Genomic DNA, 13,470 nt, shown 5'->3' with positions numbered 1-13,470 from the left:
AAGCCTCTTATTCTTTTTTCATACTGTTTGAGGCTCATAAAAGTACTTTTATTCTAGCCATCTTTCATGAGGCAGATCATAAAAGTAATTTTTAGGCTATTCTGCTTAAAAAAAAAAATTAAGAAAGAAAAGGCAAAAAAACAAAACCCAACTGTTGTATCCTATGTGCCAAGACGCAGCATTTGAGGGAAGGGGCTCAGATTGGGGTACCCCAGAGATTTTACATAACTCTGTTTCACAACTCCAGCTCTTCTTTACCGTCTTGGTCAGGAGGAATTTCAGGGAATAATCAAAGGCCTGCCACGGAGGTTGCAGATGCTGAGACAGAGTTGAGACATCACTCAACTGCTCTCTGTCCTCGAAGCCCAGCAACCAGCTGACCCCATGATAAAGGCTCTGTGCAATGTGTCCTTGTTCCTGCTGTGTTGGGGCCCTGCATTCCCACAGTTAGAGCACTCAGGAGACTTCAGACCTACCATCCCCACCCTCCACCCCCACCCTGCTCCACATCTGGAGCCCATCAAAACACTCAGTGCTCGCTCGCAGTTACGCAAGAGGTCGAGCAGCTGGGAGCTTAGAAAGGGGGAGGAAGAGAGGAGAAGAAAGCAAAAAACAGCTTCCCAAGCATGCTTCAGACTTTCCGAAGTGGAGGCAGGGGGAGAGGGCAAAGGCTGGGTGTGGAAGGAAGAGTGGATTTTTTTAAGGCCCTCTGCACTTGGCTATGAATGTCAGGAGTGGATTTCCCCACCCATCCTGCCTTTGCCACGGCACATTTCCCAGCTCTGTCCCTCCTCTCAAATTATACTCCCTCCAGCCCCAGAAAGAGGTGATTATTGCTCATTATAGCAAGCAAGCCCTGTAGATACACACCCTATCCCAGGAAGCTATCCTTTCTGGCCTCTTTGGATCCTCAACCCAGGCAGCATTAGTGTAGGTGTGGTGGCAGCAATGATGCCAAGTAACTCCTCGCTGTATCCAACTTGGAGAAAAAGTTCAAACTTTTTCTTCAGTAGCCGCAGAAGAACAGCTTTCTTCTCAGCTTGTCTTAGAAATTGCACAGTCCACACTTCTACCCATAACTAAGATACATCCAAGGTGAGTGAGAGATTTGGGTAGGACGGAAGACTAGTCCTGTCTACCCTCTATGGCTCAGAACTTTTCTATGAGCTGAAAACAACATTCCTTTGGGCAAAAGAATGGGAAATGACCTATTTCCATTTCTCTCATTGCTTTGAATTTGTAACACATTTTTCAAAAAGCCAGTCCTGGTTTGGTAATCAACCTGATCACAGAGTACACCTATGAGAGCTTCCCAGAATGGGTCAATGCCTTAAATAACCTGATAGCCCCTGCCCTATCAACAACAAGGGAAAAAACTTTCCTTTTTGGCCAGTGAGGGTAGTGGTTGGGGTAGGTAGGCAGCCCAAGCTTCTAAAGACTGCCTGGTTGCTTGACTTCTTGTGTTTGAGAGGGGAACAGCTCCATTTGGAAAAGTAGTCTAAACTTCCTAAAGGTTTGCCTCCACATCAATCCCTAACTTGCCAGGATAAGATGTGAAACTGACTTTTGCAGAGATGCTTTATGCCCTTGGGTCAGGAGCAACATACAGCAACCAATCTATTTGTGGATCTTCTAGTTTTTTTAAAAAAACTCTAGACATGCAAATATATTTACCAAAGGGGGCAAAAAGAGGGAATGGAGAGGATGTTGCAATGAGAGATGTGCATAGTATAGGGAGTCAATTCGGAGTTTTTGTTTCTTTTTTGAGCCATTCATCTGAAACCTACTGGACAGAAGCACTATTCCTCACCTTCACTGAGTGCCATGTTGAGTATCACTAGCTGCAGTTAATGCTTATCTGCCTTGACAAGAAAGCTCTGTAGGGTACACCGTTTATTTCCAGTTCAACTTCAAATCTGACGGGGACTTTTATTTTTCTCCACTCTTCTTCCAATGAGCCTGCAGATGGACACTTTTAAGAAAAGCTATTCTGTATCAACCCCAGAAATTGCTCAGAGCCTACCCATGTGAACCATGCTAAATGAAGGGCAAATTTTCATGTCAGAGATGCACGGATTTGGGGTTCAACACTGCGAGTAGGTGAATGACAGACCTTTTTTAAAAGGAATTCACTTTGAGATTGGCACATGCACACTGTATATTAAATGCCTGGCCAATGGGGACCTGCTATACAGCACAGGGAACTCTATGCAATCAATATTCTGTGATAATCTATATGGGAAAAGAATCTGAAAAAGAATGGATGTATATGTATGTGTAGCTGAATCACTATGTTGTATAGCAGAAATTATCACAACTTGTAAATCAACTACACTTCAATAACATTTTAAAAAATGGGACAAAAAAAAGGAAAAAGAAAAAAGAAATTCACCTACCTTCCTACCACCTCTGTGTGGAATTAATTAACCCAGAGCTAGAACCACAAATCTACATTAAACAGAATGCTCAGTCCAATCTAATTATTTTATTAGTCTCCCTCATAAGAGGCCAAGTAAAAAGTCCACTTGACACAGTAGAGGGATTAGCTGCCAGCAAGACGGTGCAGCGTGGTTTTGGTGTGCTTCATTTCACTGGATTAACGTTACAGTCTCAGCGCCAACCCACACTTGAGTAACATTAGACCAGATACTTGCTATTTCTCTCAAGGAAAAAAAATTCAAGATCTTGCCTTTCACCATTACAAAAAAAAACCTTTTTCATTCCAGAAACTTATTATTCATCAGATTTGCCTTCTAAACAACTTGGTGACATTCAATAATTTAAGTTAAATTTAAAAAAAATAAGACGCCTTTTCTGAGGGAATTATCAACTCCCAAGGCATTCATCACTCATGCCTGTATCACTTACTTCTTACCACTGTTTGTCTAATGGGGAAGAGAACAAGATATCCCCAACTATGATTATTCTTTAAAATTGAAGCCAAATTTTCCTGACTCTAAAACTGCCACTGACAAAATTAAGATCAAAAGTCCACATATATCATCAAATTAAAAATGTACTGTAAGGAGTATGTGTACTCGAATGTAGAAAATACACAAGGAGGCAAAATATCTGTTAATAGGGAGAAAAGGCAATGAACACTTAGAGATTATTTCCTCTTAAAGAAACTTATTAATTTTTAATGTTAGATCCCATTACATCATCCTGACTTAGCAAGATATCAAAGTATGAGAGTCAAGTCTGAAAAACATTCACTTTATAATATTCTTTATTTGATTAAAGAATTTGCCTTCTTTGTGTACACTGGAATGTTATATTCCCTATGTATTTTACAGGGTTACAAAATGTCTCTCATTTTAAATATTACCCCAAAAGCAACTTCAGAAAAAAAAGTTTTTGTGAAACCTTCACTTTTAAAAAATCATATGGACAAGCAACTCTCAAACAAAACTGAATTAATAAGATTTCTTACCTACTTAACTACATGACAGATTTCTTGTCCCAGTCCCCTTCCTCAAAAAAACCTTATGTGGAAACCAAGCTAGAGATAAGGATTCTTCCCTGATGCAGTTAAGGGAAAGGGAAAGGCCAAAAATTTCTTTGGCAAACAATTCCATCCATGGTCATTTGTATGTGACTGCTTTGCTTCAAGTACAGTACACTCTTTGCAGGGAAGGCCAGATGTCACTCAGAGTAGGAGTGGTTCCCTCTAACCTGCTGAAAGTGCAGGAGGTCATCTATAGTCACCTGTCTCTTCCCCTGGCCTGTGGCTGCAGCCTGACAGCTACTCCACCAACCACCAGTCCAATACTGGGTTAAAAGCCAATGATGGGCTGGCTGATGTCTTCTTCACTGAAAAAAGTAATGAATAAGATGGAGTTGAGAAACAACCACTATATGACGACACTCGACAGAAAAGCCTTAGGGCAGAAAAAGGAAGGATTTCAGAGACAGGGATAGATAGGCTGCTGAAAAAATGTTGGGCAGGCTAGAAGGTTAAATGGAGTATGTATCAGTAATCCCTACATAGCAATATAATCAGCTGCATGTTGAAATGCTAAAAACCTGGTGGCAAAAAATGGAGTCTCCTTGACACTTTAGGGCCAATATTATAACCTCATCTCTGACAGAAAGGAGAAAACTGATGACATAGAGAACATCCAGGAAGAGGGAGGTGGTGAATCTCAGGGAAGGAATGGATTATTAAGACCATGAGCTTCATGCTTTTGCTGAAGTACCCAAAATATGGAGAATGGAAGACTGGGGAGCACCAGCCACAGACATGATTACCTATGGGTGTGAAATCCCTAACTGAATGTGACCATTTTCCTCCCAAATAGTTGAAAAGTGCTTCTCAGCTGTCTGTTAATATGGACACAAATGGGATTCATAGTAGTGTTCTAATCTGGAGGGACAGGCCTGAAAGAAAGACAGCCTGGCAAAGGAATGGAGGGATAAACAGATATAGGAAAAAGACATTAGACAGCCTAAGCTTTTAACTTCTAGATCCCATACCCCTCAAATAGTTCAGCTGTATAGTCCAAAAATCAAAAATGGATTAGCTCAACCTGTTCCTGGAGTGCCAAATGCAATGCCTATATGCAGATGAGTCCAGTGCTTAATTGGATATACGGAAAGGAAAAAAATGAAGGTAAAAGAAAAGAGTATGAAAGATTAAAATCTTCCACAGAGAAAACTTCTAAAAAACAAACTATGAAATACATTTAGAGATTAAAATAAAAGAGCAACTCAGGAGAAGGCAGAGAAAGTTTTTAACTGGGGGCAGTCTCTGGAGAGCTTGCTATCCTGCTGGCCAGTAAAATCTGCCAAAGAAATCAGCAGCCTTTCCTTTTATGTTTTGTGTCATTTCTTTGCCAAAGAATGTCTCTGTGACACTGAAACACTGGGGATGAGTTGAGGGTCCTTTGCGCTCAGAAAATCGTGCACTGTATTTGAAAAAAAGGGTCTCCAATGGCTTGTAGATTTGGAAAAAACTTCAGCCACTGTTGGCTTCTTCTTTATTAATTTGAAAATGTTCCTTTTCGGTTCCTTCTTCTTGGTATTACAGAATTTCATACTTATCCACTAGGAAAGTGGTCTCTGTGGAAAACCTTACAGGGCTGTTTCCATCTACCTGGGTCACTTTGGTAACCTAGGAAAACAAACAAAAAGTAAGGTAAAACAGCAGGATGGTGTGTCTTTTTTTTTTTTTTTTTTTTTCTTTTTAGGGCTGAACTTGCAGCATATGGAAGTTTCCAGGCTAGGGGTTGAATTGCAGTTGCAGCCACCAACCTACACTACAGCCATGGCCACAGCAACCCCAAGCCGTGTCTGGAACCTGCACCTCAGCCCACAGCAACGCCAGATCTTTAACCCACTGAGCGAGGCCAGAGATCGCTCCCACATCCTTACGGAGACTAGTTGGGTTCATTACTACTGAACCACGACGGGAACTCCTGAGGATAGTGGGTCTTTAAGGTGCTAGCTAAATTCTCAGTATAGAAAAGAGCAAATTCCCCAAAACAGTATTAAAAGTAAACCAGAAATACTAAAAAAAAAAGTTCAATTCACAACTGTGGCTCATAACATCACCCTTCCCACCAACATAATTAATCTGCCCTCAATATAGAAATAATAACTGTTGGAAAGACACGTAGAGTGGCCAGAATGAGTGGCCACTGCCCAGGCTCTGCCCTATAAATCCAATGAAAGTCTTAGACATTCTATTAGGATGATCAATAACATTTTCACCCAAAATGAAACATTCTAACAATTCAACACTGTTCAATTTGCTCTCAAAGTCTTATAAGCTGCTCTATGATATTTATTTTCTAGATGTGGCTGAGTCCTTCTACTGAGGTTTCTTTTTATTAATAATAATAAGTGTCCAGTTTAATGAACTACCTGAAATAATAGTGCCTGAAATGGCATCAATACAATACTCGCACCATTGATTCATATTTTCTAATGAGGTTCTGAGAGAGGAATTATATGGTCCTGTTCTTCAAATGGTCCCTAAAAGGAAATGTCTTGGGCTCAACAATGTGTCCCTAATATTGATGGGGTTAAGCCAATAACTGAGAGGGGAAAGAGAGAGAACTGCTCTTCGGAATTTTCCAAAAGAGCAAACTGTAGCTTCCCAAGCACTTACAGGTGAGACAGAGTCCATCTGGGAAGATAAGACAGTGTCAGGATAGCAAGAAAATCAACAAGTCAAAGGGAGGACAACAATGTGAACTGGGTCCTTGTAATGAAATTTCAAAAACTGGAGGAATAATGAGTTAAAAATAATGATCTAAAGGAAGAGTTCACAAATTTCCATTGCTTTGCCTACCTAGAGGACAAAGTTTACAATAGAACTGGCTTATGATTATCTATATTAATGAAGGTAGGCTGTGACATAAACTAAAACAAAAATTGTATCCATTTGTACTAGAATCAGCATTTTTGGCAATAACTTTGCATTCCAAATAAACTTTCCTTCTATTTTTCAGTTCAAACCAAGTGACAATACAAAAGGTAGTAATAAGTCATGTGTTGAGTGTTTTGGCAAATGGATTTTAAGATGTATGAGATTATAAAACAAAAAAGGCAACTAAGAGATAGGACTCTTGCACGACCCATAAGTACTTTTATACCTGGTCATGTTCAAATTCTTTACTTTGATTAGAGAGGAAAATTGAGATAAAGCATGTGAAGAGTTTGACCAAGATTATACAATGACGTAGCAATAGAATCCATGGAGAACACTAGCTTTTCTGATTTCCTGCTCTGACCATGAAGCCATACTGCCTATCTGACATCTGTGCTACCACTTTGCCCATATAAGCTCTCTATTAAAATGGGGAGTTTCCTGGTGGCCTAGTGGATAAGGATTTGGTGTTGTCACTGCTGTGGCTCAGATTTGATCCCTGGCCTGAGCACTTCTGCAAGATGTGGGGGCAGCCAAAAAAAAAGGTTTCGGGGAATACCTGTATGTTACAGTAATTTTTTTTGGAGACAAAGGAGACTTGAACAGGGAAGAAATCGTTGGGCTGCCCAGCAATGCTGAACTCAAGGCTGCCGCTCTTATTTTTGGCATCAATCACTGGCAGGCACCACTCCAAAGTATTTCGTCGACTGTCATGTCGATACTCGCCATCAATTTCACCAATCACCGGTGCACCAACACCAGATCTGTCATAAGAAACATCCGTATCGAGTTAGCTGTCCATAGCTAGAAGAACTCTGCCAAGGAAAAACAGCCCCAAATTTGATTATGGTTCTCAAGTTCTGCCCACTTTTATATAGTCCTAGAAAGAATTAGACTCCCTACTAATTTCAAGGTTCAAAGTTTGAGCACCTTAAGGTGGGAGGGTGCACTGAGGATCTGGGACGGAAATGCTATAAAATTTGGTTGTGATGACTGCTGTACACCTATAAATGTAATAAAATTCATTTAGTAATTAAAAAATAATATAAATAAATAAATAAAGTTCAGGCACCTCAGCTAAAGGTGTCACTCATTTCTTTTGTAGGTACAGATACATGCAACATATATAATTGGTACGAACAGCCATGGGCTGCTCCAACTTGTACACTAGATCTGGAGCTAGCAGAGGACTGAAGCTGATAAATGTGTTAAGAGGGATTTATTTCTAAAAATTCTGCACTAATGGTCTGCTGCCTTGTCAAGAAGGAATTTAACATAGTGTAGCTCTCTTTATAGGTGCCAATGAGGGGAAAAACAGGTTGATGATAACAGTGGGGGGGGACTGTAAACAGATGATTTTTTTTTTTTTTTGGTCTTTTTGCCTTTTCTAGGGCCCCTCCTGCAGCATATGGAGGTTCCCAGGCTAGGAGTCTAATCGGAGCTGTAGCCACCGGCCTACGCCAGAGCCACAGCAACGCAGGATCTGAGCCGCGTCTTCAACCTACACCACAGCTCACGGCAACGCTGGATCCTTAAACCCACTGAGCAAGGCCAGGGATGGAACTCGAAACCTCATGGTTCCTAGTCGGATTCGTTAACCACTGCGCCACGACGGGAACTCCTGTAAACACCTTATTTAGAACAGAGATGAAATGGGCCCCTGAGACAATGTCTTCAAAAGATTTTAAAAGGTTTCAAAACTTACTGTAGTTTGATACCAGAGTGTTTACTTGATTTAAAATCCAATTAGTGAAATTTATTTGATAAGTAAAAGTATAATTACCCCTGGGCAAAATTTGAACATGAAGGGAGAGAGAGATGCATAGTTGTCCTTAATCTGCAGGAGAACCAGGGTTAGTTAGGATGTACTCTGTACCCCCACACATGGCTGACAGGCAGTGTCGCCTACTCCTACACATTCTAAATTTACCATCTTTTAACTCACCAGTGACATCCAATGTTTATATTAGGGGCAGGGTAAATAACGGAGACAAAGAAAACTTTAAGGGTGATATAGCACAATTAACTCTTCCTTATCGATTTCATGGTCCCAGTTGTATATGTTTCTTCTCTTTGCCCTTGTTCCAATTCTGATTCTGATCTCCTCTAATTTGATCAGTTCTAGACAACAGAGTAAAATGCTGTCTAAGGGTCCCTTCTGGAGATTTCAATGGCAAAACTTAACTAAGACACAGGAAACCATCATAACCACAATTACAGGGTGGATGGAGAGGCCTAAAACTTGTGGCATCCTAAAAATAGTCCAGTAAAATAAATCTTAACAAAATAAAACCCACACCTGTCACCAACGCCAAGTCTTACAACGGTTCAAGGTAGCCATCTACTGTTCTGAAATAACAACCAAGCTGTGAATAAGATGATTATTAGCCCATTAAAGGGGATATTGGTAATAAAGCATATTTTTAAATATGCCAATGAGAATAATTAAAATAAGACCTGGCCATGCGAAGGCCTGAATCAAACTTTTGTTTGTTTGTTTATTTATTTGTCTTTTTGCCTTTTCTAGGGCCGCTCCCATGGCATATGGAGGTTCTCAGGCTAGGGATCTAATCCGAGCTGTAGCTGCCAGCCTACACCAGAACCACAGCAACATGGGATCTGAGCCGCGTCTGCGACCTACACCACAGCTCACAGCAACGCTGGATCCTTAACTCACTGAGCAAGGCCAGGGAGCGAACCCGCAATATCATGGTTCCTAGTCGGATTCATTAACCACTGAGCCACCATGGGAACTCCTCAAACCATAATTTAAATCTAATTTCACTTTAGTTTATATTTTTATTTATTTATTTTGCTTTTTAGGGCTGTACCCGAGGCATATGGAGGTTCCCAGGCTAGGGGTCTAACTGGAGCTGTAGCTGCTGGCCTATACCACTGCCACAGCAACGCAGGATCCGAGCTGAGTCTGTGACTTACACCACAGCTCAAGGCAACACTGCATCCTTAACCCACTGAGCTAGGCCAGGGATGAAACCCACAACCTCATGGTTCCTAGTCAGATTTGTTTCCACTGCGCCATGATGGGAACTCCAATAACTGAGCAATTTAACAGTAAAAACACACTAAGAATACACTTACTGGGTATTCATAATTAAGCCCTATAGTTGATCACTGGAGTGAGAAGAGTCAGAGGAGAGGAGTAGGGATTCAATGTGAAGTAATAACAGTTTACAGTCATCCGCTAGTGAGGAGATAAACAAGGTAGACAGTATTTCTAGAAGATCCTAGGAAGGTAGGCCATTTAAGCATACATCAAAAGCTTACTGGAACTAAGCAACTATACCCCAAAATTAAAAAACAAAAAACTCACTGGTACCAAACTCCTGGGGGTAACAGATATTTTGTTATCTTAATTGTGATGATGGTTTCATAGATGCATACATGTCAAAACTTATTAGATTGTATGATTTAAATATATGTAGTTTACTTGCTTGTCAACTATAATTCAATAAAGCTGTGGGAAAATCTGCTGAAACTAATGCAGATATCTTATTTTCAGCAAGAATAGGATCTTTGAAAACATACTCTCATCTTCAGCCTAAAGTTTAGAGAGCAAAGTGAAAAAGAAAAATTTAGTCTGACAGACTCAATTCCCTTCACAGTTGCAAAACAAAAGAGGAAAGAAGTCTGATTGAGAACTGGCTCCCCCTTCTGGAAACCTTCATTACTATATGAACAAACTGAGGACCAACGACTAAAAACAGCTCTAGAACCAGCTTTGTTTGACTTTAAAGTCAGTAAAACCCACTCCTTTAAAAGTGTACAGCTCAATGCATTCTTAAAGATGTATCCTGTAAGCACCATTATAATCAGGCCATAGACCACTTGCATCATCTCCAAAAGTTCCCTTGTGCTCCTCTGCAATCAAATGCTTCCTCTCTTTGCAGTCAAATGTCTGATTTCTAAGTGTATTATCTTTTCAGAATGTCTTATATGTGGAATCAAAGTAAATATGCTGCCTTCTGAACCTGGCTTCTTTCACAACTGGCCTTTATGAGAAACAAACAGAACGAAAGCCAGCTAAGTGCTGCCTCCAAAAGGTTAGTTCTATAAACTCACTATAGAAAAAATTATATGGGGAACTTACGGGAGTGGGATGGTGATAATCACATCATTCAGTTCTAAATTATCTTCTTGCAGCTCATATTCTATGTTGACATCACAACCATTTCCACTTTCCGAGGGCCAGCAATTGACTGAAGAGAAAAGCAAAGCAGGTATGACATTAGAAAAAGGAGAAGATGGTAAATCAAAACAGACAGCTGTAGGCCAGAAACATCCTAACGTAAACTGTTAAAAATAATGGTTTCAGGGAGCTCCTACTTGTGGCTCAGAAGAAACGAACTCCACTAGTATCCATGAGGATGCAGGTTCAATCCCTAGCCTCGCTCAGTGGGTTAAAGATCCTGCATTGCCACAAGCTGCAGCATAGGTCGCAGATGCAGCTTGGATCTGGTGTTACTGCTGGCTGTGGTATATGCCAGCAGCTGCAGCTTTGATTCGACCCCTAGACTGACATCTTCCACATGCCGCAGGTGTGGCCTTTAAATAAATTAATTAATTAAATTATTTTTAAAAATTAAAAATAATGGTTTCAGGAGTCCTGCTGTGGTGCAGTGGGTTAATGATCCAGCTTGTCTCTGTGGCAGCACCAGTTCGATCCCTGGCCCAGCACAGTGGGTTAAGGATCTGGCATTGCCACAGATGTGGCTCAGATTCGACCTCTGGCCTAGAAACTTCCACAAACTGTAGGTGCAGCCGAAAAAGAAAAAAAAATGGCTTCAAAATTAAAGGTATTAAAAATTAATGCTTGGAGTTCCCGTCACGGCTCAGTAGTTAATGAATCCAGCTAGGAACCAAGAAGTTGCGGGTTTGATCCCTAGCCTTGCTCAGTGCGTTAAGGATCTGGCGTTGCCGTGAACGGTGGTGTAGGTTACAGACACGGCTCAGATCCTGTGTTGCTGTGGCTGTGGCAAAGGCCAGCGGCTACAGCTCCGATTAGACCCCTAGCCTGGGAACCTCCATATGCTGTGGGAGTAGCCCTAGAAAATGCAAAAAAAAAGACAAAAAAAAATTAATGCTAATCATTACAACACATGAAGTGCAGCACTGAGTTCATTTTGAAAGAACGTCATTCTGTCAGAAAGAATTATGGTGATGAAGATAAGACTGTATAAGCCAGGGCTATTTCTAGTTCTCAGTGCATAATAGCTTAGTAGGACTGGCCAGAGGCACCTACTTGTCAGTGGAATAAAAGATTCCTCTGTGGTTTGTAGTCTCCACTTTAGCACTCCTACATCACTGTTGACTGGAAATGACTTCTCTGGATTCTTCAAGCCAATGAGAGATTCTGCAGTGAAAAGTTTTTTATCCACATTTGGATGGGTCTGAAACAAGGAAAAGAAAACTTCTGAGGTTCAGACATGCTAAAACAAGAAATACATTCCTTCTGGCCTTACATGGTCCATAATTTAAACATCTAAAACAGGGTACCAAAAAAGTATAATTCTTTCTGATTTGAAGAAAGACTTCCCTTCTTCAAAGACTTTTTAAAGATTTAATACATTTGGAGTTCCCATCGTGGCGCAGTGGTTAACAAATCCAACTAGGAATCATGAGGTTGCAGGTTCGATCCCTGACCTTGCTCAGTGGGTTAAGGATCCGGCGTTGCCGTGAGCTGTGGTGCAGGTCGCAGATGCGGCTTGGATCCCAAGTTGCTGTGGCTCTGGCATAGGCCAGTGGTTACAGCTCCGATTAGACCCCTAGTCTGGGAACTTTCATATGCTGCGGCCCTAAAAAAGACAAAAAAAAAAGTTTTAATATATTTAAAAAATAGTAATAAAAAAAGTAATTTCAACTCCATTTTGTAAGTAACAAGTTGGTAATTTTGTAATTGAAAAAATTAAAAGACCATTAACCAAGTCCTTTACAAAAACGCTTTACATGAAGCAGCCTCATGGTGGGGCCATGCTTGCCAAGTAGAAGACTAATGTTAGACGCTGATCAGCTGTCTGGGTCAACTAGCTGTCTGGCCTTATACTAAGGAGGGTGGGGAGGGAAAAGCTCTGTGGAAAGTTTAGTTGCAATTTTGCCTAGAGAGCTGAAAGTTGTTCAAACTTAGGCCAACTAAGAAAGACTAATTTTTAAAAAATTTTTATTTTATTTTATTTTTTGCTTTTTAGGGCCACACACATGGCATATGGAGGTTCCCAGGCTAGGGTCAAATCAGAGCTATAGCCTCGGGCCTACGTACCAGTCATAGCAACACCAGATTCAAGACTTGTCTGTGACCTACACCAAAGCTCACAGCAATGCCAGATCCTTAACCCACTGAGCAAGGCCAGGGATTGAACCCACAACCTATGGTTCCTAGTCGGACTGTTTCCCCTGAGCCATGATGGGCACTCCATGAAAGACCGATTTTTTTTAAAAGAAGTAATATTAGGAGGAAAAAAGGAAAAAGAAATAACTTTAGGATAGCAAAGTGTACAGCAGAAATTGACAGAACATTGTAAATCAACTATTAAAAAAAAAGGGGGGGGGGGAGCCAGTAAAGCTGTTGTCAAATAATATATAAGCACTACTTCCAAAAGACAACTGTGTGCTGGTTGTGAAAGGGAAAAAAGTAGACAAAAATCACTTTCTCTGAAAAAGCTTTGTTCTTGTGACAAGAGACAGAAGATTATCTAAACAAAATGTAAAAAGAATAATATAAACGTGATAATATAAAGTCTCTAACATATCTAGGTAGGTGGAATATACATATTTATTTTGTAAAAATTTTACGCACTTTTCAAATAGACCATTGTATATTGCCTTTCAGCTAATAAAACAAGCATTAGCAGTTAATATAGCAGCAGAATGAATAAACTTAAGCATCACAACTTATTTTAATAAAATACCTCTCTATTAACTTTTTAAACTTTTGTTGTTTTTTAAACTATATTTCAAGCAATATCCTAAATGAATTTACTCTTTGCAAAATAGTAATAGATAAGCATCTCTTTGTACTTTTGTTAGTACGAAGTCATTAGATTTCTAAATAACTTTTCATTCAATTCTAATATTAAAAGTCC

General features: G+C 40.3%; 1 protein-coding gene across 1 annotated transcript in view; it reads right to left on the bottom strand.

Moving 5' to 3' along the window:
• Positions 1-3,211: 3,211 nt before the first annotated feature.
• ARCN1 (archain 1) overlaps positions 3,212-13,470 on the bottom strand; it is a 34,112-nt gene continuing 23,853 nt past the window's right edge. The window contains exons 7-10 of the mRNA XM_047752486.1: positions 11,634-11,781; positions 10,482-10,590; positions 6,933-7,137; positions 3,212-5,113 (exon numbers count right to left, since the gene is read on the bottom strand). Of these exons, the coding sequence (XP_047608442.1) occupies positions 5,024-5,113; positions 6,933-7,137; positions 10,482-10,590; positions 11,634-11,781 (552 nt within the window). The 3' untranslated portion in view covers positions 3,212-5,023. The remainder of the gene's footprint in view (positions 5,114-6,932; positions 7,138-10,481; positions 10,591-11,633; positions 11,782-13,470) is intronic.

Source organism: Phacochoerus africanus, chromosome 11, assembly GCF_016906955.1.
Source record: "Phacochoerus africanus isolate WHEZ1 chromosome 11, ROS_Pafr_v1, whole genome shotgun sequence".
Taxonomy (NCBI): domain Eukaryota; kingdom Metazoa; phylum Chordata; class Mammalia; order Artiodactyla; family Suidae; genus Phacochoerus; species Phacochoerus africanus.
The sequence above is the reverse complement of the archived record's forward strand: the minus strand, read 5'-3'. Positions and strand labels throughout refer to the sequence as shown.